Genomic DNA, 25,765 nt, shown 5'->3' with positions numbered 1-25,765 from the left:
CAATTAGATGCCTCCAGCGCTTGCACGCACGTGCCTCAGATGAGATTTTCCCCCGTGTCATGGCGCCACACCCCCGTGTCTCTACAGACCGCGCAACCATGCGTTTCTAACTGAGTATTCGGACACATGCCTCCCCCATGAAACTTATGTGTATCTGGACAGTTGACACCCGTGCCTCGTGAAGACGCACGTCTGTCTATGCCGTGACTATTCCACCACGTCTGTCGAAATCTTCTAGATTAGGTACGTATATACAAGCGATGGGATTCACTAGGGAATTCATGGAGGTGCAGGCCCACGGCAACACAAAGTTGCACGTGATCCACACCAACGACTTGCACAAGGCGGCGACCACCATTGAGCAGTTCGAGTGACACCTCCAGTTCGAGCACCACAAGATCGTCGGAGTTGATGTGAAGTACACCAACGACCATGGCGAATATCAGAAACCTGCCCTAGTCTAGCTCTCCATCGGCAAGGATCATCCGGTGCTGCTCTTCCAACTGAGCGCGGCCGACAAGAACTGCACCAAGTTCGACAACTTCCTCGCGGACCCCAGGTACACGTTTGTTGGCTTCTCCATCGACGGCGACATAGAGATGCTCGGCCGCGTCGGACTGGAGATCGCCCGCTACGTCGACATCCAAAAGGAATGGAGGGTGCCTACAGCTACCAAGCCTGTGGACTCCCTTGGGGACGTCTCAGGCATCCTTGTCCACGACGTAGAGCTCACCAACGCAGAGCACCAGCGCTAGGCATCCATGCCCCTATCCATGAGGCACATCGAGTACGCGGCAAAGGACGCTTACGCTGCGTACGAGATATGGAGCCGCCTCAGCATCATCCAGGAAGGGCTTTGCCGGGCAAAACTCGACAAGGAGCAGACCAAGAAGCGCGCTAGGTTTTGTGGCGACTACGACTACTAAAGCAGATGGTCCCGGCAAACAAAATTATCTAGAACATTCTAGATTTCTCATTAGATTTGCTTTCGCTCAAGACTGCCTTTTGCTTGTTATAAATTTAGGTTTGCTAGTGTCGCAGTTAACCTTGTAGTTTGCTTGCAGTTTACATGTCTTTTGCACAAGTTTATTTCCGGTACACCACAATAGGCACTTACGTGCCTACGTGCCTCTGATACCAAGGGGACCATGCGTAACTTGGATTCACGTCATTTTACGCAACATTCTAGACGTCAACCAAAAGATTCACCTTCTTTCTGATCTTCATTAATGAGGCCTAATGCCTTCGAAAACACATGGAGCTCATAGTCCATGCCCCCCACAATGAAAATGTGTCAGTGAAAGCTTCTTTAAAGCAGAGGCACACCTTCACGTCCTTGCATAACGATCATTTTCACGTCTGTACCTCCCTTGAAATCACGTCTCCGTGCCTCCAGTTAGTTACGTGCATGCCTCTATGTCGGGTAACACCGTACCTCTCTCGGGCGTAACATGTTAACAAAGTTGCTCAGAACAAAAACGTGACGTCAACGAAAATGTAGAGGCAGGAGCGTGCCTTACAGCCAGCTTCCGATGTATCGCAGACGTGAAGATTTGCTTCCTCCTTAATATAGGACGTGACTATCGCAGACGCAAATGCTCCATCCTTCACCTCCGTGCCTCAACAAGAACGACGATCGTGCTTGTAACAGTAAAGTGTATAGATGATACCTTAAGGAGACATTAGGGACCACCTTGCACCTATTTCATACGTGACCGTGCCCGTTCCGTCGGCACATTCATGCCTCTCAGGAAAGTAATTGCCATGCCTCTGCCGCACAAAATATAAGTGAAAAACAATTCTTTCTACACATATAAAACCCCGAGTGTCCTGGATAAATGCCGAATCCCATCTTGCGGTAAAACCGTGCAAGACGGTGCTTCTCAGAAGCACATCTGTGGCGTTTTTGTGCATGTTGTTGAGTGCCTCTCTAGAATCGAACCATGTTGAAACCATAATCAAATCTAACCACACTGAAATCTCTAGAATCAAATATGTGCCCTAGTTGAGACATTTATTTTGTACTTGAAACTGCAATCTATAATAAAACAATATAGTGTAATAAAACATACGCCTTCCGAGCCAAATATGGTACTTAAAACTGCAATTTGAAATAAAACATACACCTTCCATCACAAATTAATTCGCTCAATGCTGTACTAACCAGTACAATGTGAATTGTACTGCAAAGTTGACACATTTATTTTGGACGGCGTAGTACTACTACTTAGGAACAAAACACGATTGTTTGACATAGAGACAAAACTGTCTCCGTTCTGACAACGACGATTGCTTGACATTGTTCAACCTTTACAGACACATAAAACATGAAAAGCATAAAAAGCATGGAAAAGCAAACATCTACCAACAAAACTACACTACTCCCCGTCGTCGGAGATGTCCACTATCTCCATTGTGACATCGACGTTGTTGGCCTCCGCCTCCTGCTCCGCATCCAGCTCGTCGAAGAGCACATCGATCTTCGCCTAATCTTCCCAGAGGAAGCGCCGGTTGGACTCCACATACGCCTCATCTTGGATGGACTCCAGGATAGCGGTCTGCTCCGCCATCAAGGCCGATTCACCGAGATAGAACTCCGCCTCGTCTTCCTCGTCCACGCGTTCCTCGTCGTCCTCGTCATCCTCGTCCAAGCCTTCCTCGACGTCCTCATCATCTCCCTCCTCGTCGTCCTCGTCCATGCCTTCCTCGTCGTCCTCGTCATCCTCGCCCAAGCCTTCCTCGACGTCCTCGTCATCCTCATCCACGTCTTCCTCGTCGTCCTTGTCCACACCTTCCTCGTCGTCCTCCTCATCCTCGTCCATGCCTTCCTCGTCATCCTCGTCCACATCTTCCTCGTCGTCCTCCTCATCCTCGTCCATGCCTTCCCCGTCGTCCTCGTCATCCTCCTCCACGCCTTCCTCGTCATCCTCATCCACGCCTTCAACGTTGTCTTCCTCATCCTTGTCACCCCCTCCTCTTCCTCCATCACATCTCACCCAACTGGATCAACTCCCTGCATGAGCTCCAACGGATCCCCCTCCACATCCTCCACCTCCCCAATCTCCTCCGGCCCCGGCGAGTCCGGAGACATGCCTGCTGCGACCTGAGCGGCGCGCCTCAAACGGATGTCCTCCTGCAACTGAAAGCGACGCTCGGGAGTAAGCATTGTTGGAAATATGCCCTAGAGGCAATAATAAATTGATTATTATTATATTTCCTTGTTCATGATAATCGTTTATTATCCATGATATAATTGTATTGATAGGAAACTCAGATACATGTGTGGATACATAGACAACACCATGTCCCTAGTAAGCCTCTAGTTGACTAGCTCGTTGATCAATAGATGGTTACGGTTTCCTGACCATGGACATTGGATGTCGTTGATAACGGGATCACATCATTAGGAGAATGATGTGATGGACAAGACCCAATCCTAAGCATAGCACTAGATCGTGTAATTCGTATGCTATAGCTTTTCTAATGTCAAGTATCATTTCCTTAGACCATGAGATTGTGCAACTCCCGGATACCGTAGGAATGCTTTGGGTGTACCAAATGTCACAACGTAACTGGGTGACTATAAAGGTACACTACGGGTATCTCCGAAAGTGTCTGTTGGGTTGGCACGAATCGACACTGGGATTTGTCACTCCGTGTAAACGGAGAGGTATCTCTGGGCCCACTCGGTAGGACATCATCATAATGTGCACAATGTGATCAAGGAGTTGATCACGGGATGATGTGTTACGGAACGAGTAAAGAGACTTGCCGGTAACGAGATTGAACAAGGTATCGGGATACCGACGATCGAATCTCGGGTAAGTATCGTACCGATAGACAAAGGGAATTGTATACGGGATTGATTAAGTCCTTGACATCGTGGTTCATCCGATGAGATCATCGTGGAACATGTGGGAGCCAACATGGGTATCCAGATCCCGCTATTGGTTATTGACCGGAGAACGTCTCGGTCATGTCTGCATGTCTCCCGAACCCGTAGGGTCTACACACTTAAGGTTCGATGACGCTAGGGTTATAAAGGAAGCTTGTATGTGGTTACCGAATGTTGTTCGGAGTCCCGGATGTCACGAGGAGTTCCGGAATGGTCCGGAGGTAAATATTTATATATGGGAAGTCCTGTTTGGTTCACCGGAAGAGTTTCGGGGTTTATCGGTAATGTACCGGGACCACCGGGAGGGTCCCGGGGGTCCACCAAGTGGGGCCACCAACCCCGGAGGCTTGCGTGGGCTAAGAGTGGTGAGGGACCAGCCCCTTAGTGGGCTGGTGCGCCTCCCACAAGGGCCCATGGCGCCTAAGAGGTGGAAAGGGGGCAAACCCTAAGGGATATGGGCCTTAAGGCCCATATTGGTGCGCCTCCCTCTCCTCTCCCCTCTTGGCCGCCATCCTTGATCCCCATCTAGGGCTGCCGCCCCCCTAGGGGGTGGGAACCCTAGAGGGGGCACAGCCCCTCCCCTTCCCTATATATATGAGGCCTAGGGCTGCCCAAAACACACGTGATCTGATCTCTCGTTGGTGCAGCCCTGCATATCTCTCTCTCCCTCCTCTTCTGTGGTGCTTGGCGAAGCCCTGCAGGATTGCCACGCTCCTCCATCACCACCACGCCGTTGTGCTGCTGTTGGATGGAGTCTTCCTCAACCTCTCCCTCTCTCCTTGCTGGATCAAGGCGTGGGAGACGTCACCGGGCTGTACGTGTGTTGAACGCGGAGGTGCCGTCCGTTCGGCACTTGGTCATCGGTGATTTGAATCACGACGAGTACGACTCCATCAACCCCGTTCACTTGAACGCTTCCGCTTAGCGATCTACAAGGGTATGTAGATGCACTCTCCTTCCCCTCGTTGCTGGTCTCTCCATAGATAGATCTTGGTGACACGTAGGAAAATTTTGAATTTCTGCTACGTTCCCCAACAGTGGCATCATGAGCTAGGTCTATTGCGTAGATTCTATGCACGAGTAGAACACAAAGTAGTTGTGGGCATTGATTTTGTTCAATATGCTTGCCGTTACTAGTCTTATCTTGATTCGGCGGCATCGTGGGATGAAGCGACCCGGACCAACCTTACACGTACGCTTACGTGAGACCGGTTCCACCGACAAACATGCACTAGTTGCATAAGGTGGCTGGCGGGTGTCTGTCTCTCCCACTTCAGTCGGATCGGATTCGATGAACAGGGTCCTTATGAAGGGTAAATAGCAATTGGCATATCACGTTGTGTTCTTTGCGTAGGTAAGAAACGTTCTTGCTAGAAACCCATAGCAGCCACGTAAAACATGCAAACAACAATTAGAGGACGTCTAACTTGTTTTTGCAGGGTATGCTATGTGATGTGATATGGCCAAAGGATGTGATGAATGATATATGTGATGTATGAGATTGATCATGTTCTTGTAATAGGAATCACGACTTGCATGTCGATGAGTATGACAACCGGCAGGAGCCATAGGAGTTGTCTTTATTTATTTATGACCTGCGTGTCAACTTAAACGTCATGTAGTTACTTTACTTTATTGCTAACTGTTAGCTGTAGTAGTAGAAGTAATAGATGACGTGACAACTTCATGGAGACACGATGATGGAGATCATGGTGTCATGCCGGTGACGATGATGATCATGGAGCCCCAAGATGGTGATCAAAGGAGCTATATGATATTGGCCATATCATGTCACTATTATTTGATTGCATGTGATGTTTATCATGTTTATACATCTTATTTGCTTAGAACGACGGTAGTAAATAAGATGATCCCTCATTAAAATTTCAAGAAGTGTTCTCCCCTAACTGTGCACCGTTGCCACAGTTCGTCGTTTCTAAGCACGCCGTGATGATCGGGTGTGATGGATCCTTACGTTCACATACAACGGGTGTTGATGAGCCTAGCATGTACAGACGTGGCCTCGGAACACATGCAAACACTTAGGTTGACTTGACGAGCCTAGCATGTACAGACATGGCCTCGGAACACAGAAGACCGAAAGGTCGAGCATGAGTCGTATGGTAGATACGATCAACATGAAGATGTTCACCGACGTTGGCTGTCCGTCTCACGTGATGATCGGACACGGCCTAGTTGACTCGGATCATGTAATCACTTAGATGACTAGAGGGATGTCTATCTAAGTGGGAGTTCATAAGATGAACTTAATTATCCTGAACATAGTCAAAAGGATTTTGCAAATTATGTCGTAGCTCATGCTATAGTTCTACTGTTTAGATATGTTCCTAGAGAAAAATTAGTTGAAAGTTGATAGTAGCAATTATGCGGACTAGGTCCGTAAACTGAGGATTATCCTCATTGCTTCTTAGAAGGCTTATGTCCTTAATGCACCGCTCAGTGTGCTGAACCTCGAATGTTGTCTGTGGATGTTGCGAACATCTGACATACACATTTTGATAACTACATGATAGTTCAGTTAAACGGTTTAGAGTTTAGGCACCGAAGACGTTTTTTGAAACATCGCGAAACATATGAGATGTTTCGAGGGCTGAAATTGGGATTTCAGGCTCGTGCCCACATCAAGAGGTATAAGACCTCCGACGATTTTCTTAGCCTGCAAACTAAGGGAGAAAAGCTCAATTGTTGAGCTTGTGCTCAGATTGTCTGAGTACAACAATCATTTGAATCAAGTGGGAGTTGATCTTCCAAATGAGATAGTGATGTTTCTCCGAAGTCATTACCACCAAGCTGCTAGAGCTTCGTGATGAACTATAATATATCAGGGACATATATGATGATCCTTGAGATATTCGCGATGTCTGACACCACGAAAGTAGAAATCAAGACGGAGCATCAATTGTTGATGGTTTGTGAAACCACTAGTTTCAAGAAGGGCAAGGGAACAAAGGGATACTTCATGAAACGCCAATTCAGCTGCTGCTCTAGTGAAGAAACCCAAGGTTGAACCCAAACCCGAGACTGAGTGCTTCTGTAATAAGGGGAACAGCCACTGGAGTAGAATTACCCTAGATACTTGGTAGATGAGAAGGCTGGCAAGGTCGATAGAAGTATATTGGATATACATTGTGTTGATGTGTACTTTACTAGTACTCCTAGTAGCACCAGGGTATTAGATACCGGTTCGGCTGCTAAGGGTTAGTAACTCGAAACAAAAGGCTACGGAATAAATGGAGACTAGCTAAAGGTGAGCTGACGATATGTGTTGGAAGTGTTTCCAATGTTGATATGATCAAGCATCGCACGCTCCCTCTACCATCGAGATTGGTGTTTGCGTTGAGCATAGACATGATTGGATTATGTCTATCGAAATACGGTTATTCATTTAAAGAGAATAATGGTTACTCTGTTTATCTGAATAATACCTTCAATGGTCTTACACCTAAAATGAATGGTTTATTGAATCTCGATCGTAGTGATACACATGTTCATGACAAAAGATAGTAATGATAGTACCACCTACTTGTGGCACTGCCACGTATGTCATATCGGTATAAAACGCATGAAGAAGCTCCATGTTGATGGATCTTTGGGCTCACTCGTTTTTGAAAAGTTTGAGACATGCGAACCATGTCTATTGGTGTATATGCATCAAGAAACTCCATGCAAATGGACCGTTTGGACTCACTTGATTTTCAATCACTTGAGACATGCAAATCATACCACATGGGCAAGATGACTGAAAGCCTCGGTTTCAGTTAAATGGAACTAGAAAGCAACTTGTTGGAAGAAATACATTTTGATGTGTGCAGTCCAATGAGTGCTGAGGCATGTAGTGGATATCGTTATGTTCTTACTTCACAGATGATTTGAGTAGATGTTGAGTACATTTACTTGATGAATCACGAGTCTGAATTATTGAAAGGTTCAAGTAATTTCAGGGTGAAGTTGAAAGATCATCGTGACAAGAGGATAAAATATCTATGATATGATCATAGAGATGAATATCTGAATTACGAGTTTGGCACAGAATTAAGACATTGTGGAAATTGTTTCACAACTAATACAGCCTGGAACACCATAGTGTGATGGTGTGTCCGAACATCATAACTGCACCCTATTGGATATGATGCATACCATGATGTCTCTTATCAAATTACCACAATAGTTTATGGGTTAGGCATTAGAGACAACCACATTCACTTTAAATAGGGCACCACATAATTCCGATGAGATGACACCGTATGAACTATGGTTTAGAGAAACCTAAGCTGTCATTTCTTAAAAGTTTGGGGCTGCGACGCTTATGTGAAAAAGTTTCAGGCTGATAAGCTCGAACCCAAAGCGGATAAATGCATCTTCATAGGACACCCAAAACAGTTGGGTATACCTCCTGTCTCAGATCCGAAAGCAATAAAGGATTGTTTCTAGAATCGGGTCCTTTCTCGAGGAAAAGTTTCTCTCGAAAGAATTGAGTGGGAGGATGGTGAAGACTTGATGAGGTTATTGAACCGTCACTTCAACTAGTGTATAGCAGGGCACAAAGAGTTGTTCCTGTGGCACCTACACCAATTGAAGTGAAAGCTTATGATAGTGATCATGAAACTTCAGATCAAGTCACTACCAAACCTCGTGGGATGACAAGGATGCATACTACTTCAGAGTGGTACGTAATCCTGTCATGGAAGTCATGTTGCTAGACAACAATGAACCTACGAGCTATGGAGAAGCGATGGTGGGCCTGGATTCCAAAATGGCTCGAGGCCATAAAATCCGAGAGAGGATCCATGTATGAAAACAAAGTGTAGACTTTGGAAGAACTACTTGATGGTCGTAAGGCTGTTAGGTACATATGGATTTTAAAAGGAAGACGGACAATGATGGTAAGTATCACCATTAAGAAAGCTCGACTTGTCGTTAAGATGTTTTCTGACAAGTTCAAGGAGTTGACTACGATGAGACTTTCTCACTCGTAGCGATGCTAAGAGTCTGTTGGAATTATATTAGCTATTACTGCTTTATTTATGAAATCTTGCAGATAGGATGTCAAAACATTCTTTCCTCGACGATTTTCTTGAGGAAAGGTTGTATGTGATACAACCGAAAGGTTTTGTCAATCCTGAAAAGATGCTAATAAGGATGCAAAGCTCCAGCAATCCTTCTGAGGACTGGAGTGAGCATCTCGGAGTTGGAATGTACACTTTGATGAGATGATCAAAGATTTTGGGTTTATACAAAGTTTATGAGAAACTTGTATTTCCAAAGAAGTGAGTGGGAGCACTATAGAATTTCTGATGAGTATATGTTTTAACATATTGTTGATCGGAAATGACGTAGAATTTCTGGAAAGCATATAGGGTTATTTGGAAAGTGTTTTCAATGGAAAACCTGGATTAAGCTACTTGAACATTGAGCATCAAGATCTATAAGGATAGATAAAAATTGCTTAATGGCACTTTCAAATGAGCACATACCTTGACATGATCTTGAAGGTGTTCAAGATGGATCAAACAAAGAAGGAGTTCTTTGCCTGAGTTGTAAGGTATGAAGTTAAGACTTAAAGCTCGACCACGGCAGAATAGAGAGAAAGGACGAAGGTCGTCCCCTATGCTTAAGACATAGGCTCTATAGTATGCTATGCTGTGTGCCGCACCTGAAGTGTGCCTTGCCATGAGTCAGTCAAGGGGTACAAGAGTGATCCAAGAACGGATCACAGGACAGTGGTCAAAGTTATCCTTAGTAACTAGTGGACTAAGGAATTTTCTCGATTATGGAGGTGGTAAAAGAGTTCGTCGTAAAGGGTTACGCCGATGCAAACTTTGACACTAATCCAGATTATTCTGAGTAGTAAACTGGATTCGTATAGTAGAACAGTTATTTGGAATAGCTCCAAATAGAACGTGGTAGCTGCATCTAGGAGATGACATAGAGATTTGTGAAGCACACACGGATCTGAAAGGTTCAGACCCGTTGACTAAAACCTCTCTCACAAGCAACATGATCAAACCCAGAACTCTTTGGATGTTAGTCACATGGCGATGTGACCTGTGAGTGTTAATCACATGGCGATGTGAACTAGATTATTGACTCTAATGCAAGTGGGAGACTGTTGGAAATATGCCCTAGAGGCAATAATAAATTGATTATTATTATATTTCCTTGTTCATGATAATCGTTTATTATCCATGCTATAATTGTATTGATAGGAAACTCAGATACATGTGTGGATACATAGACAACACCATGTCCCTAGTAAGCCTCTAGTTGACTAGCTCGTTGATCAATAGATGGTTACGGTTTCCTGACCATGGACATTGGATGTCGTTGATAACGGGATCACATCATTAGGAGAATGATGTGATGGACAAGACCCAATCCTAAGCATAGCACTAGATCGTGTAATTCGTATGCTATAGCTTTTCTAATGTCAAGTATCATTTCCTTAGACCATGAGATTGTGCAACTCCCGGATACCGTAGGAATGCTTTGGGTGTACCAAACGTCACAACGTAACTAGGTGACTATAAAGGTACACTACGGGTATCTCCGAAAGTGTCTGTTGGGTTGGCACGAATTGAGACTGGGATTTGTCACTCCATGTAAACGGAGAGGTATCTCTGGGTCCACTCGGTAGGACATCATCATAATGTGCACAATGTGATCAAGGAGTTTATCACGGGATGATGTGTTACGGAACGAGTAAAGAGACTTGCCGGTAACGAGATTGAACAAGGTATCGGGATACCGACGATCGAATCTCGAGTAAGTATCGTACCGATAGACAAAGGGAATTGTATACGGGATTGATTAAGTCCTTGACATCGTGGTTCATCCGATGAGATCATCGTGGAACATGTGGGAGCCAACATGGGTATCCAGATCCCGCTATTGGTTATTGACCGGATAACGTCTCGGTCATGTCTGCATGTCTCCCGAACCCGTAGGGTCCACACACTTAAGGTTCGATGACGCTAGGGTTATAAAGGAAGCTTGTATGTGGTTACCGAATGTTGTTCGGAGTCCCGGATGAGATCCCGGACGTCACGAGGAGTTCCGGAATGGTCTGGAGGTAAAGATTTATATATGGGAAGTCCTGTTTTGGTCACCGGAAGAGTTTCGGGGTTTATCGGTAATGTACCGGGACCACCGGGAGGGTCCCGGGGGTCCACCAAGTGGGGCCACCAACCCCGGAGGCTTGCGTGGGCTAAGAGTGGTGAGGGACCAGCCCCTTAGTGGGCTGGTGCGCCTCCCACAAGGGCCCATGGCGCCTAAGAGGTGGAAAGGGGGCAAACCCTAAGGGATATGGGCCTTAAGGCCCATATTGGTGCGCCTCCCTCTCCTCTCCCCTCTTGGCCGCCATCCTTGATCCCCATCTAGGGCTGCCGCCCCCCTAGGGGGTGGGAACCCTAGAGGGGGCGCAGCCCCTCCCCTTCCCTATATATATGAGGCCTAGGGCTGCCCAAAACACACGTGATCTGATCTCTCGTTGCTACAGCCCTGCATATCTCTCTCTCCCTCCTCTTCTGTGGTGCTTGGCGAAGCCCTGCAGGATTGCCACGCTCCTCCATCACCACCACGCCGTTGTGCTGCTGTTGGATGGAGTCTTCCTCAACCTCTCCCTCTCTCCTTGCTGGATCAAGGCGTGGGAGACGTCACCGGGCTGTACGTGTGTTGAACGCGGAGGTGCCGTCCGTTCGGCACTTGGTCATCGGTGATTTGAATCACGACGAGTACGACTCCATCAACCCCGTTCACTTGAACGCTTCTGCTTAGCGATCTACAAGGCTATGTAGATGCACTCTCCTTCCCCTCGTTGCTGGTATCTCCATAGATAGATCTTGGTGACACGTAGGAAAATTTTGAATTTCTGCTACGTTCCCCAACAAGCATCGCATAAGTAGTTATCTTGTGACGAACCTTGGCGGGGAACGTCACAAGCGAAAAGAGGAAGATGGTTGATTTCCTAAGATTGCCGGCGAAAGAGGGAGAAGCAGGATGATGTCTAGTGGTGGTGGACGCCGCTCGGCTTAAATAACTGCTTCTTGACCCTGGGAGACGGAAGGGTGACACGCGGCGTTCTCTTCGCCGACGGATGAGACGGGCGTCGGTCCTTTCGGATTCCGCAGCGCGAACACGTGGCGTTCACTCTATTAAATACCTCCACCTCCTTCAGAATGGCGTCACCGGATGAAACACACGTCGGACCCTTGGGTTTCCGGAGAGGCGTTCACACCGAATACGAGTGAACGCCACGAATGTGACTCCGTGTAACGCATATAGTTGTGTCTTTCAGTGCGAACGATTCAACAGAGTCATTTCGAACACCAAGACAAACTAACGTCACTCTACACAATGCGACGCCGTGCCTTCCTGGGACCCATAGCCATGCGAAGAATCTACCACACCAGCGTTTCTCGAATAAGCCATTCCCTGCTTCACAGAGTAAACAGTGGGTATTCACAACTGAACCAATTCCACTGGGTCTCCCCAATTAAAGAACCTTTGTGCGCTGAACGGTGGTGCCTCTCCATCTGATCGAGTCGACGGAACAATTCGAAACACAAACGCACGCGACCGTGACTATATTATAGGGCAGCATGCCTTTTAGGGCTTCACGCCCGTGCCTATGACCCTTAACATTGCCACAAACATCCACGCCATCATCAGTGCACAAGTCATGTCGATACCTGATACAGAACCGTAGCTGTAGTCACTTAACGCCCGTCCTCCTAATAAAAGAAGAGCCACGAAACTCAGCACAGAGCCGTGGCTTTTAAAAACAAGGATATTACGCTTTTAAACACCTCGACTCTTGAACCGGTCACTTGCAAAGTAAACATTTAGCATTAACACCTAAACCCATTTTTCTTTGTTTCGACAATAAACTTACGAAATGTGACTCTCCGATAGACCCAACCATGCCCTGATGGCATTCATGTCCGTGCCTCTTGTACTGAACTAGTCACTGGAATCATTTCGAACACAAATACAGGCGAACGAGACTCTACATAAAACCACGCCATTTGTAACACCAAGACAAACTAACGTCACTCTACACAATAAAACACCGTGCCTTCCTGAGACCCATGACCGTGCGAAGAATATACCACACCAGCGTCTCTCGAATAGGCTATTCGGTGCCTCACAGAGTAAACAGTGGGTGTTCACATCTGAACCAATTCCGGTGGGTATCCCCATTTAAAGAAAGAACCTGACGGTGCCTTTGTGCACTTAACGCCCGTGCCTCTCCGTCTGATCAAGTCATCGGAATGATTCGGAACTCAAACACACGGGAAAGTGACTCTATATTATACGGCAGCATGCCTTTTAGCGCTTCACGCCCGTGCCTGTGATCCTTAACACTGCCACGAACGTCCACGCCATCAACAGTGCACAAGTCATCATCCGCAGCTATATTCACTTCACGTCCGTGCTTCTAATAAATGAAGCGCGACGTAACTCAGTACAGAACCGTGGCTTTTAAAAACAAGGAACTTACGCTTTTAAACAACTCGACTCTCAAATCTCACAAAGCAAACAACTAGCGTTGACATCTAAACCCCTTCTGCCTTCTTTCCATGATAAACATACGAACGTGACTATGCAAAAGATGAAACCATGCCCCCATGGGATTCACCTGCATACGTGCCTATTTTTCTGAACGAGTCAACGGAATCATTTCGAACACAAATACAGGAAAACGTGACTCTATATGAAACCACACCATGAATTTGTGGGGTGCAAGCCCGTGTCCGTGACCCGAAACACTGCAACACACAAAAGTCACGAACGTACACGCCTACATCAGTACGCAAGTCATTACAATACTAGGTTCACAACCGTGGCTGCAGACACTTCACGTCCCGTGCATCATAAGTAACGGCGCCTAATTACAATGATACTCGAAACCAAAATACATTTTGTTAGCAAGGTAGCTGACACCGAAATTTCACAAGACAAGGTAACAAACTCCACTCCACTGCTTAACAACGACAGACGCACACAACAGCCAGGGATGCTGCTGTATACCTAGTCCCCACCAACCTTCTTGTTGCTTTGCTCCCGGCGCAGTTCATCAATCTCCTCCTTCAGCGCCTTCATATTCTCGTCATGTCGCTTCATAGCTGCTGCCGATTCCTGCAACGACCGGATGTGCTCTCTAAGGAGATTTTTCGTCTCATCCATAATTTCTACGATCCTGGCATTCGCCCTGTCCAAATCTTCTCTTGTTTCCTCGCAAAGCTTCTTCCACGCGTAGGTGATCTCTAGCAGTTGCTTGTCAGCCTTTGGAAGTGAAACCAAAGTATTCATCTCATCGACCAGGTTATTGAGAGTAACTAAGAAGGACCTCACAGCACTTGTCGTCGCCGCCCCACTCACCATTCCCTTCTCTTTCAAGCCACAGCTGCTCCCCAATTCTACAGAAGGGGACTTCTGTTCAAGACCATGACGCAGACTAACCCTACCTCCAACTGACTGTAAATCAGTATCAGCAAAACACACCCACATCAAATTAGGAGTCAGCGGAAACACACCCACATCAAATTAGGAATTCTGATCGAGTTGACGGAAGCACTTGGAACAGAAACACAGGGGAATGTGACTCTATATCATACGGCACCATGCCTCTTTGAGCTTCACGCCGTGCCTCTGACCCTTAACACTGCCACGAACGTCCATGCCATTGTCACTGCACATGTCATGTCGCTACCTGGAACAGAACCGTGGCAGTAGTCACTTAACGCCCGTGATTATAATAAAAGAAGCGCCACGCAACTCAGTACAGATCCGTGGCTTCTAAAAACAAGGAACTTACGCTTTTAAACAACTCGACTCTCGAGTTGTCCACTCACAAAGTAAACAGGTACCGTTAACATTTAAACCCATTCCGCTTTCTTTCCAAGATAAACGTACGAATGTGACTATGCGAAAGACAAAACCATGCCCCCACGGGATTCACTTGCGTACGTGCCAATTCGAATAGGCCAATCCGTGCCTCATAGAGTAAACACTGAGAGCTCACATCTGAACCAATTCCGGTGGTTCCCCAGAATTAAAAATCCTTTCTGGACTGAACGCCCATGCATCTCCGTCTGATGGAGTTGACGGAACAATTCAGAACACAAATGGACGAGACCGTGACTCTATATTATAGGGCTGTATGCCTTTTAGCACTTCACGCCCGTGCCTGTGACCCTAAACACTGCCACGAACGTCCACGCCATCGACAGTGCACAAGTCATCATCCGCGGCTATATTCACTTCACGTCCGTGCTTCTAATAAACGAAGCGTGACGTAACTCAGTAAAGAACCGTGGCTTTTAAAAATAAGGAACTTACGCTTTTAAACAACTCAACTCTCGAATCTCACAAAGCAAACAGCTAGCGTTAAAATCTAAACCCATTCTGCTTTCTTTCCATCATAAACGTATGAACGTGACTATGCAAAAGACCCTGAACACTGCCAGGAACGTCCACGCCATCGACAGTGCACAAGTCATCATCCGCGGCTATATTCACTTCACGTCCGTGCTTCTAATAAACTAAGCGAGACGTAATTCAGTAAAGAACCGTGGCTTTTAAAAACAAGGAACTTACGCTTTTAAACAACTCAACTCTCGAATCTCACAAAGCAAACAGCTAGCGTTAAAATCTAAACCCATTCTGCTTTCTTTCCATCATAAACGTATGAACGTGACTATGCAAAAGACGAAACCATTCCCCTATGGGATTCACCAGAGTACGTGCCTATTTTTCTCAACGAGTCAACGAAAACTTTTCGAACACAAATACAGGCGAACGTGACTCTATATAAAACCACACCAGGAATCTGTGGGATGCAAGGCCGTGTCTGTGACCCGAAACACTGCAACACAGTAATGTCACGAACATACACGCCTTCATCTGTACACAAGTCATTACAATAATAGGTTAACAACCGTAGATGCAGAGACTTCACGTCCCGTGCATCATAAGTAATGGCGCCTAATTACAACGATACTCGAAACCAAAATACATTTTTTTGCAAGGTAGCTAACAGCGCAATTTCACAAGTAAAGGTAAGAAACTACACTCCACTGCTTAAGAACACCAGACGCACACAACAGCCAGGGACGCTCCTGTATACCTAGTCCCCAACGATCTTGTTGCTGGTTTGCTCCCGGCGCAGTTCATAAATCTCCTTCTTCAGCGCCTTCACATCCTTGTCATGTCGCTTCGCAGCTGCAACCGATTCCTGCAATGACCGGACGTGCTTTTCAAGGAGATTGTTCTTCTCAACTGTAATTTCTACGATCCTGGCATTCGCCTTCTTCAAATCTTCCCTTGCTTCCTGGAAGAGCTCCTGCCACTGGTGGATGATCTCCACAAGCTCGTCACACGTTTTGTTAGCCTCTGCAAATGAAACAATGTGCACCATTCCCGTCGCCGCTCCGCTCACCACTCCCTTCTCTTTCGAGCCACGGCTGCCGCCCAATTCTACAGCAAGGGACTTCTGTTCAAGACCATGCCGCAGACTAACCCTACCTCCAACTAACTGTAAATCAGTATCAGCAAGACAGACCCACATCAAATTAGGAGTCAACTAACCACAATAATTCATGTTTCACAAACTAAATCAAAGCAGCCGAAAGAAACAAAAAACGAATAAAGGAGAAGCAGAAAAAGGGTGAACTTACAGACGAGGAGCCCTCACGAGCCTGGATCTCCTCCTGCGATAGGGCACGGTGGTCCGGAATAGTCTCCTTCTGCCCAGCCATGGCGGAGATGGTCAGTGAATAATGATGAGCAACAGGAGTGGAAGGCCTGGTGGCGAACGAAGCAAGGAGTAGAATGTGGCTAGGGTTTCGACACTCCGCCCGTCCGCCTTAAATAGTCGGAGCCTAGTCTCGGGCGATGAGCCAGAACAGCGTCACCGGAGGAGACGCCCATCGCACCGTTAGGTTTCTGGAGCGGAGCCACATGGCGTTCACTCCCGAGGTACGAAGAGACAGCCGTCGAACCGTTGGGTTTCTGCCATAAACGCATGAATGTGACTATTGGTAAATCATAACCATGCCTCTTCGCGATGCACGGATGTGCCTGCCGTTGCGAACAGTTCAATGGAATCATTTGGAACACAGAAACAACATAACGTGACTCCTCTCAATACCACGCCGTCACTTCCTCGGACCCACCACCGTGTAAAGAATACACCACAGCAGCTTCACTCGAACAAGCCATTCCGTGCCTCACTGAGTAAACAGTGAGTGTTCACACCTGAACCCTTTCCGCTGGGTTTCCATCTGATCGAGTCAGCGGAATTATTCGGAACGCAATCACATATGAGCGTGACTCTATATAACACCACACCATCCCCGTGCCTCTCCATCTAATCAAGTCCATGCCTTTATCGAGTAATATACGAAACATCAAGAAAGAAGCGTGACTATGCTTTTGAAAACAAGGAAACAAGATTTTAACAACAGAGTCAACAGTAAGTGTTGGAGTCTCAACCTATTCCGCTGGGTTAAAGAAACGAACGTGACTGTGCGTAATGCCAAGCTATGGCTCCGTGAGCTCACCTGCCGTGCATCTCCTTCGGATCGAGTCGACAGAAGCACTTGGAATAGAAACACAGGGGAACGTGACTCTATATCATACGGCACCATGCCTCGTAGAGTTTCACGCCCGTGCCTGTGACCCTTAACACCGCCACGAACATCCACGCCATCGTCAATGCATAGGTCATGTTGCTAACTGGAACAGAACCGTGGCTGTAGTCACTTCACGCCCGTGCTTCTAATAAAAGAAGCGCCACGCAACTAAGCACATAGCCGTGGCTTCTAAAACAAGGAACTCTTACCCTTTTCAGTGGGTTTCCGTAATTAAAGAAACAAACGTGACTGTGAGTAAGACCAAACGATGCCTTTCCGTTGGGTTTACATCTGATCGAGTCAATGGAATTATTCGGAACGCAAACACAGATGAGCGTGACTCTATATAAGAAAATTCCATGCCCGTGCCTCTCCATCTAATCGAGTCCACGCCTTTATTGAATAATATACGAAACATCAAGAAAGAAGCGTGACTGTGCTTTTGAAAATGAGCAAACAAACTTTTAACAACAGAGTTAATAGTTAGTGTTGGCATCTCAACCCATTCCCTGGGCTAAAGAAACGAACGTGACTGTGTGTAATGCAAAGCTATGCCTCTGTAGGCTCACCGGCCGTGCATCTCCTTCTGATCGAGTCGATGGAAGCACTTGGAACAGAAACACAGGGGAACGTGACTCTATATCATACGACACCATGCCTCTTTGAGCTTCACGCCCGTGCCACTGACCCTTAACACTGCCACGAACGTCCACGCCATCGTCAGTGCACACGTCATGTCACTACCTAGAACAGAACCGTGGTTGTAGTCACTTCACCCCCGTGACTCTATATCATACAGCACTATGCCTCTTTGAGCTTCACGCCCGTGCCTGTGACCCTTAAAACTGCCACGAACGTCCACGCAATCGTCAGTGCACAGGTCATGCCGCTACCTGGAACAGAACCGTGGCTGTAGTCACTTCACGCACGTGCTTCTAATAAAAGAAGCGCGATGCAACTCAGTACAGAATCGTGGCTTTTAAAAACAAGAAACTTACGCTTTTAAACAACTCTAATCTTGAATCGGCCACTCACAAAGTAAACAGCTAGCGTTAACATCTAAACCCATTATGCTTTCTTTCCATGATAAACGTACGAACGTGACTATGCGAAAGACGAAACCATGCCCCCATGGGATTCACCTGCGTACGTGCCTATTCGAATAGGCCAGTCCGTGCTTCACAGAGTAAACAGTGGGTACTCACATGTGAACCAGTTCCGCTGGGTCTCCCAAATTAAAGAACCTTTGTGTGTTGAATGCCCGTGAATCTCCGTCTGATGGAGTTGACGGAACAATTCGGAACACAAACACACGAGAGCATGACTCTATATTGTAGGGCAGCATGCCTTTTAGCGCTTCACGCCCATGCCTGTGACCCTTAACACTGCCACGAACATCCACGCCATCATCAGTGCACAGGTCATGTTGCTACCTGGAACAGAACCATGGCTATAGTCACTTCATGCCCGTGCTTCTAATAAAAGAAGCGCCATGCAAATTAGCACATAGCCGTGGCTTCTAAAACAAGGAACTCTTACCCTTTTCAGTGGGTTTCCGCAATTAAAGAAACAAACATCACTGTGAGTAAGACCAAACGATGCCTTTCCGTTGTGTTTACATCTGATCGAGTCAATGGAATTATTCGGAACGCAAACACAGACGAGCGTGACTCTATATAAGAAAATTCCATGCCCGTGGCTCTCCATCTAATCGAGTCCACGCCTTTATCGAATAATATACGAAACATCAAGAAAGAAGCGTGACTGTGCTTTTGAAAATGAGCAAACAATCTTTTAACAACAGAGTCAATAGTTAGTGTTGGCATCTCAACCCATTCCCTGGGCTAAAGAAATGAACGTGACTGTGTGTAATGCAAAGCTATGCCTCTGGAGGCTCACCAGCCGTGCATCTCCTTCTGATCGAGTGAACGGAAGCACTTGGAACAGAAACACAGGGGAGCGTGACTCTATATCATATGGCACCATGCCTCTTTGAGCTTCACGCCCGTGCCTCTGACCCTTAACACTGCCACGAACGTCCACGCCATCGTCAGTGCACAGGTCATGTCACTACCTCGAACAGAACCGTGGCTATAGTCACTTCACGCCCGTGACTCTATATCATACGGCACCATGCCTCTTTGAGCTTCACGCCCGTGCCTCTGACCCTTAACATTGCCACGAACGTCCACGCCATCGTCAGTGCACAAGTCATGTCGCTACCTGGAACAGAACCGTGCCTGTAGTCACTTCACGCCCGTGCTTCTAATAAAAGAAGCGCGATGCAACTCAGTACAGAGCCGTGGCTTCTAAAAACAAGGAACTTACGCTTTTAAACAACTCAACTCTTGAATCGGCCACTCACAAAGTAAATAGCTAGCGTTAATGTCTAAACCCATTCTGCTTTCTTTCCATGATAAACGTACGAACGTGACTATGCGAAAGACGAAACAATGCCCCCATGGGATTCACCTGCGTACGTGCCTATTCGAATTTGCCAGTCTGTGCTTGACAGAGTAAACAGTGGGTATTCACATCTGAACCAATTCCGCTGGGTCTCCCCAATTAAAGAACCTTTGTGTGCTGAACACCCGTGCATCTCCGTCTGATGGAGTTGACGGAACAATTCGGAACGCAAACACATGAGAGTTTGACTCTATTTTGTAGGGCAGCATGCCTTTTAGCGCTTCACGCCCGTGCCTATGACCCTTAACACTGCCACGAACATCCACGCCATCGTCAGTGCACAGGTCATGTTGCTACCTGGAACAGAACCATGGCTGTAGTCACTTCACGCCCGTGCTTCTAATAAAAGAAGCGCCACGCAACTCAGCACAGAGCCGTGGCTTCTAAAAACAAGGACCGTGCCTGTGACCCTTAACAGAACCACGCCCATGCCTGTGACCCTTAACAGAACCACGAACGTCCACGCCATTGCCAGTACACAACTCATGTCACTAACTGGTACAGAACCGACGCTGTATTCACTTCACGACCGACGCTAACAAGTGACATCCATGCCCAGAGCCTACTCATCTACATGTACGAAAGAACGAAACAACACGACGACAATGCAACGCATAAATGCTTTACAGGTTCATGTAAGTACAAAAGGCCACATGCCCCAATGCAATGAAAAAACATACGCTTCAAGCTCTCTGCCTACACTCCAGCAACGTTCTTGATCGGCTGGTGGGCGAGCACATCCTCAATCTGCTTCTTCGTCGCCTCATGACCTTCCTTCACAGCAGCATACGAATCCTCAACCAGGCTCTTGTACTTGACGAGAACCTCAGCATTCTCATCCATAAGTTGCTCCACTTCGCCCGACAGATTCTGCACCAACGCATGGCTCTGCTCATACAGATTCTTCAAGCGGGCGGCCTCCTGATCCTTCTGGTGGAGCTCTTTGAGAAGCTTCTCATTCTCATACAAAGATCGAAATAGGAGACCAGTGGACTTCTCCACAGAGGCATTGCTCTGCTGCACCAACTTCTCCAGCCGAGCGATGAACTGCTGCTGCTTAATTAGCTCATCGAGCATGTCGTCACTGGCTAAGGAATTTGATACTGCCATCTTGCCGAGATCATCTCCATGGCGAATGCGCTTGTGGGAGGATTTGCCTCCATGCGAGAGATCGTTCGACACCTGGGCAACGAGGCAAGATATCTGTAGCGGCGGGACCTCTCCCTTCTTTCCGCGGCCTTGGTCCTCGCTGCGTGGTTGCTTGAACATCCAGAACCCCTCTTACCTGCCATGGCGCAAGCAAGGAGCTACAAGCTAGGAAGAGGGGCCTGACTCTGGAGAATTGTGGACGCGGAATGTTCCATGAGTAGGTACCTTTTTATAACACATGCGCACCGGTCAGACGGTCAAACAGAGTAACCAACGCCTCGAATTCTCACAATCTCTCTTAAATACCTCGAACTCTGGACGCCTGGGAAACACAAGTACTATCATTTCGTCTCCCCGTGCGTTCGTCCACACTACAACCACCCAACTTCTTTCGAATGGTCCGTTCATATTCAATAAAAAACATCTCAAACACAGTTAACTTACTTTATACGTTTGACTGTATTCCAGAGAAATTATTGTCGAATTCATACTATTATACATTGCCATTTTTTTGAAATGATATTTATATCAAAATCTTACTATATCCACGAATTAACTTGCACGCTTCTCGAGGCGACACCTTAGTGAAAACGTCCGTAACACACGCAGGCACGAACGTGACGCTCTTTAATAACAAACAGTGCCTCCGGGCAACGCACAACCGCGACTCTCCCTAAAAAAAGGAACGAGTCGACAAGGAAAACATTTCCATAGAAAGCGTCAGTAGTCTGCATGTGGCATTAGCAACACAGTGCCAACTCGGCTTCACTTCCACGCACCTCACAGTGACTCGCCAGAGAAAATTCATGTAACACACGCGTGGAAAAACGTGACTCTCGCTAATAACAATACTTGCCCCCACCGTTTTCACATCTAAGAGAATGAGCGAGCGGAATCATTCGGAAATACCTAAAGCATACAACCGTGGTAACTTGACTCTGACCAATGCGTTAACATGCTTCCCATGAGTTCATGTCCATGCCTCTCGAAATGAACTAGCGAGCGGAATCGTTTGGAACACAAAGAACCATGCAACGTGACTCTCTCTAATAACAAACAGTGCCTCCCTGGAACGCACCACCGCAACTCTCCACAAAAAAGGAAGGAAAACATTTCCATACACAGTGCCAGTAGTGTGCCTGTTGCATTGGCAACACAGTGCCAACTCGGATTCACTTCCACGGACCTCACAGTGAGTCGCCAGAGAAAATAAATGTAACACACGCGTGGACAAACGTGACTCTGGCTAATAACAATACTTGCCCCCTCCGTTTTCACATCCATTCCTCTCCAAGAGAACGAGCGAGCGAAATCATTTGGAAATACCAAAAGCATACAACCGTGGTATCTTGACTCTGACCAATGCGTTAAAATGCTTCCCATGGGTTCATGTCCATGCTTCTCCAAATGAACTGGCGAGCAGAATCGTTTGGAGCATAAAAAACCATGAACGTAACTCTGAGTAACGCCAAACCATGCCCCTGTGGATCACACAAAAACACTAAAATAAAAAAAAATGCTAACATCCCACCGACTAACAGTTAAGATGGCAAGCAAAAAACAAGTTCATGGATGAACACAGAAAGTTTCACCAATCTTGATGTCCAAACAGACGCAGGCACGTCATAGAAAACGTCTACAACACGCGCAGGCACGAACGTGACTCTGGGTGACACCAAACCATGCCCACGTCAATGTCACCACACTAAAATAAAAAAACGCTCCCGCATCGAAGCCAACAGAAAGTTACACCAATCTTGATGTGAAACCGGACGGTCAAAGATTCGCGACGGTTGGACCATTCCCCTCTCTCCCTCCACTCCTTTCTTCCTTTTGCTTTCGCACCGAAAATCTCGAACACTTCACTAGTTCCCCTCTCTCGAACACCATGCTCTCTCCTTCTACCCGCATTGTCCAATCCAGTAGACCAACCAAAAATCCAAATCGCGTTTGCCTCACACACCAGCCGCCATCCACTTTGAGATACAGACAGTCGGTGGGTGCCCACAAAAGCATAAAAAACCTCTCCCGGTGGCGGCGGCGACTGACGGCGACGACCCCTGCTCGCGGCGGAGGTACCAACAGAGAGCACGGAGAAAAAGCAGCAGATGGATGCGACGAATCCCTCACAAGCAATCGAAGGTAAAAAATACTAATCCATTACATTCCATTACCACAGTTCGATCAAAACGGTTTTCCCCCTTTTTGACGGACATGAACCCTAACCGCCACACAAAACCGCGTTTCCAAAAAGTCTGTTTAGACTCTTGTAGCAAAATTAAAATAAGGTAGACACGCATGCAATAGGATGCTACCACTATCCGCCACAGAAATCTACTCGCAAGATATTTGACTAAAACGTATTGTGCATGCCAGAACCATCTAGGACACCGCTCTAGATTCAAACCATGAGAGCATCCTTAAATTCAAAACCTACTATTTACAGAAGATTCTATATATCCATTGATTGTATCTGTTTCAAATTATGTGCCTCTCTCATATCAACATCCGTGCTCCAATAATAGATCTAGATGTGTGCTTATAGCGTGAAACAATCTGTGCCTCTCCGGCAGTGCCGTTTTTTGTGTCCACGGGATGCATCTCCTCTTTTTGCTGTGAAGTTAAATTTTGCTTCTACTGCTGCTAACGCCTGGGCATTTTTACGCAGCAAGGAATGGTAATAAGGAAAACAGGGTACCTGCAGAACATCCTGCCATGCAGCAAGGTACTATAAACTATGTAGCAGCAGCAGTAAGTTAACCACTTACGCCCATACAATCTTGGGAACTACACTTTCATGAAATTTTTCACACACTATGTGTATCATTATTCATTCAAGAAAATTTTATCTTACCCTCTAAACCTTACAATTATATTAAAAGAATATCATTTGTAGTGTTTTTTCAATATAAAAAAGACCTCCCTTCACTGATATGGAATTGACAGCAGCCTTACTGCTCACCACCTGACCCTAATTTCCATCACTCATTGGCCAAACCAAGAGTTAGGAAGAAAACTTGATATACCAAGAAAACAATGGATTGATCACCTTTTTAGCTCAGGAAATGAAAGAAAAGGGCTATCTTATCAATCTATGTAGATTAAGTTTCAGATTTTTTTGTGCAGTCATGGAAGACATGGTTTGAAAACTATATCCCATTTATTTCGATTTTGCTACGTAATCCTTTTGTTACATAATCATCGTGCAGGTGACGGATGTGCAGGAGAAGATATTGAAACGATTTTGTCTGAACTTAACAGTGCATATCCAGAAAAACCACTCATCTCTCCTGACCCGTCAGAAAAAAGAACGAAGCGGAACATGGACAACGAAGCACCGGAGCAAGTGCCAGCACCAACTTCGAGCAGGGAGCTACAAAAAGACAGGCCATCAGAAACCAAGACTGTCGTTCCTCCTAGAACAAAAAGACAAAAGACAAAGGACAAAACTCAACTCATCAGCGATAGTGCTACCTCGCAGCAGCAGCAGCCAAGACCTCTAATGGTGCTCCCACCAGCAGTTACAGGGGTCGAAAATGAACTAACTGAAACCAAAAAGAAAAACAAAAGACAACGGTTGGAAGAAGGCGAGGATGATGCCAGCAAAGAGTCAGAGCATGATGCTGCCGACAACGACGATGGCACAAAACATGATGATGACCACTTTCGTGCAGAGGGCGATGACGCCGCAGGGGACAACGGTGGCGCCGCAGAGGACAACAACAATGATGTAAAACACATTTTCTGTACAGATTTTTCCTACTGCTTTACACCCATGAAAACCAAACTATCCTCTATAACAAAACACTCTTTTTCTACATAGGGAAAACCAAGACAGAAGCGAACAAAGAGGATAAAGACAAGTGGAAAAGAATTGGCAGCACCAACGGATAATGAACATGAGGCAACAACAAATAAGGACAAATGCGAAATCAAGGCAGGAGCAGCATTTGATCAGGTCAATTGAGCATGGAAATTACTAAAAGAACGTCACCGGCAAGATGTTAGGACGGCCGGGTTTGGAAGCATAGAGGAATGCCAAATAAAGCGCTCCATCTGCAACCCGCTTATAGCACACATGTACGATAACCTGGACACAGAAAGCATGACAATAACATTCGATGACGCTGATCAGCTGAAAGTAATCAAGATTACCAGGGAAGCTATACACAAGGTGTTTGGATACCCAAACGGCACGGAAAAGTCAGCATCAAGGCCAGAGAAGAGCCCAGCTTCAGTGAAAGAACTGATCAAAGAACTTGGCCTCAAGAAAATGGATTTCCATCACGACGATCTGTTTAGTGAACTACAAAACTTGGTGAAAGGAGATGACGAACAATCAAATAGGAAATCAGTTAAAATATTTTTCCTTATTTTTTTCCACAACATTGTCTGTGGAACAACCTCCCCTACCTTCAGCAAACAAGCCATTATGGTCAAGGACTTGGACTATCCAAAAATGGCAAAGATCGATTTCTGCGAGGTAATCGTCGAAAGTATTAAGGAAAGAGCCAAGATATGGCAGAAGCACAGGTTGTTGCCTCAGGAAGAAAAGAACAAAAAGCATCTCAATGGTTTGGCACAGGGACCAGTAATAATG

General features: G+C 46.4%; 1 protein-coding gene and 1 pseudogene across 1 annotated transcript; one reads left to right on the top strand and one right to left on the bottom strand.

Annotated features, from left to right (window-relative positions):
• Positions 1 to 260: 260 nt before the first annotated feature.
• LOC125534501 (uncharacterized) lies at positions 261 to 926 on the top strand (annotated as a pseudogene).
• A 1,560-nt stretch (positions 927 to 2,486) lies between these two features.
• Positions 2,487 to 2,879, bottom strand: LOC125538121 (uncharacterized). The gene has a single exon (XM_048701420.2). It carries the CDS (start codon positions 2,877 to 2,879, stop codon positions 2,487 to 2,489), a length of 393 nt encoding a protein of 130 aa, XP_048557377.1.
• Positions 2,880 to 25,765: the final 22,886 nt, after the last annotated feature.

The sequence above is a fragment of the Triticum urartu genome, chromosome 2A (assembly GCF_056163025.1).
Source record: "Triticum urartu cultivar PI428250 chromosome 2A, HENAU_Tu73, whole genome shotgun sequence".
In the NCBI taxonomy this organism is placed as follows: Eukaryota; Viridiplantae; Streptophyta; class Magnoliopsida; order Poales; family Poaceae; genus Triticum; species Triticum urartu.
The sequence above is the reverse complement of the archived record's forward strand: the minus strand, read 5'-3'. Positions and strand labels throughout refer to the sequence as shown.

Coding starts and splice junctions, on each gene's coding strand:
- LOC125538121 (XM_048701420.2), bottom strand. CDS start 2,879: ATGGACGAGGATGAGGAGGACGACGAGGAAGATGTGGACGAGGATGAC.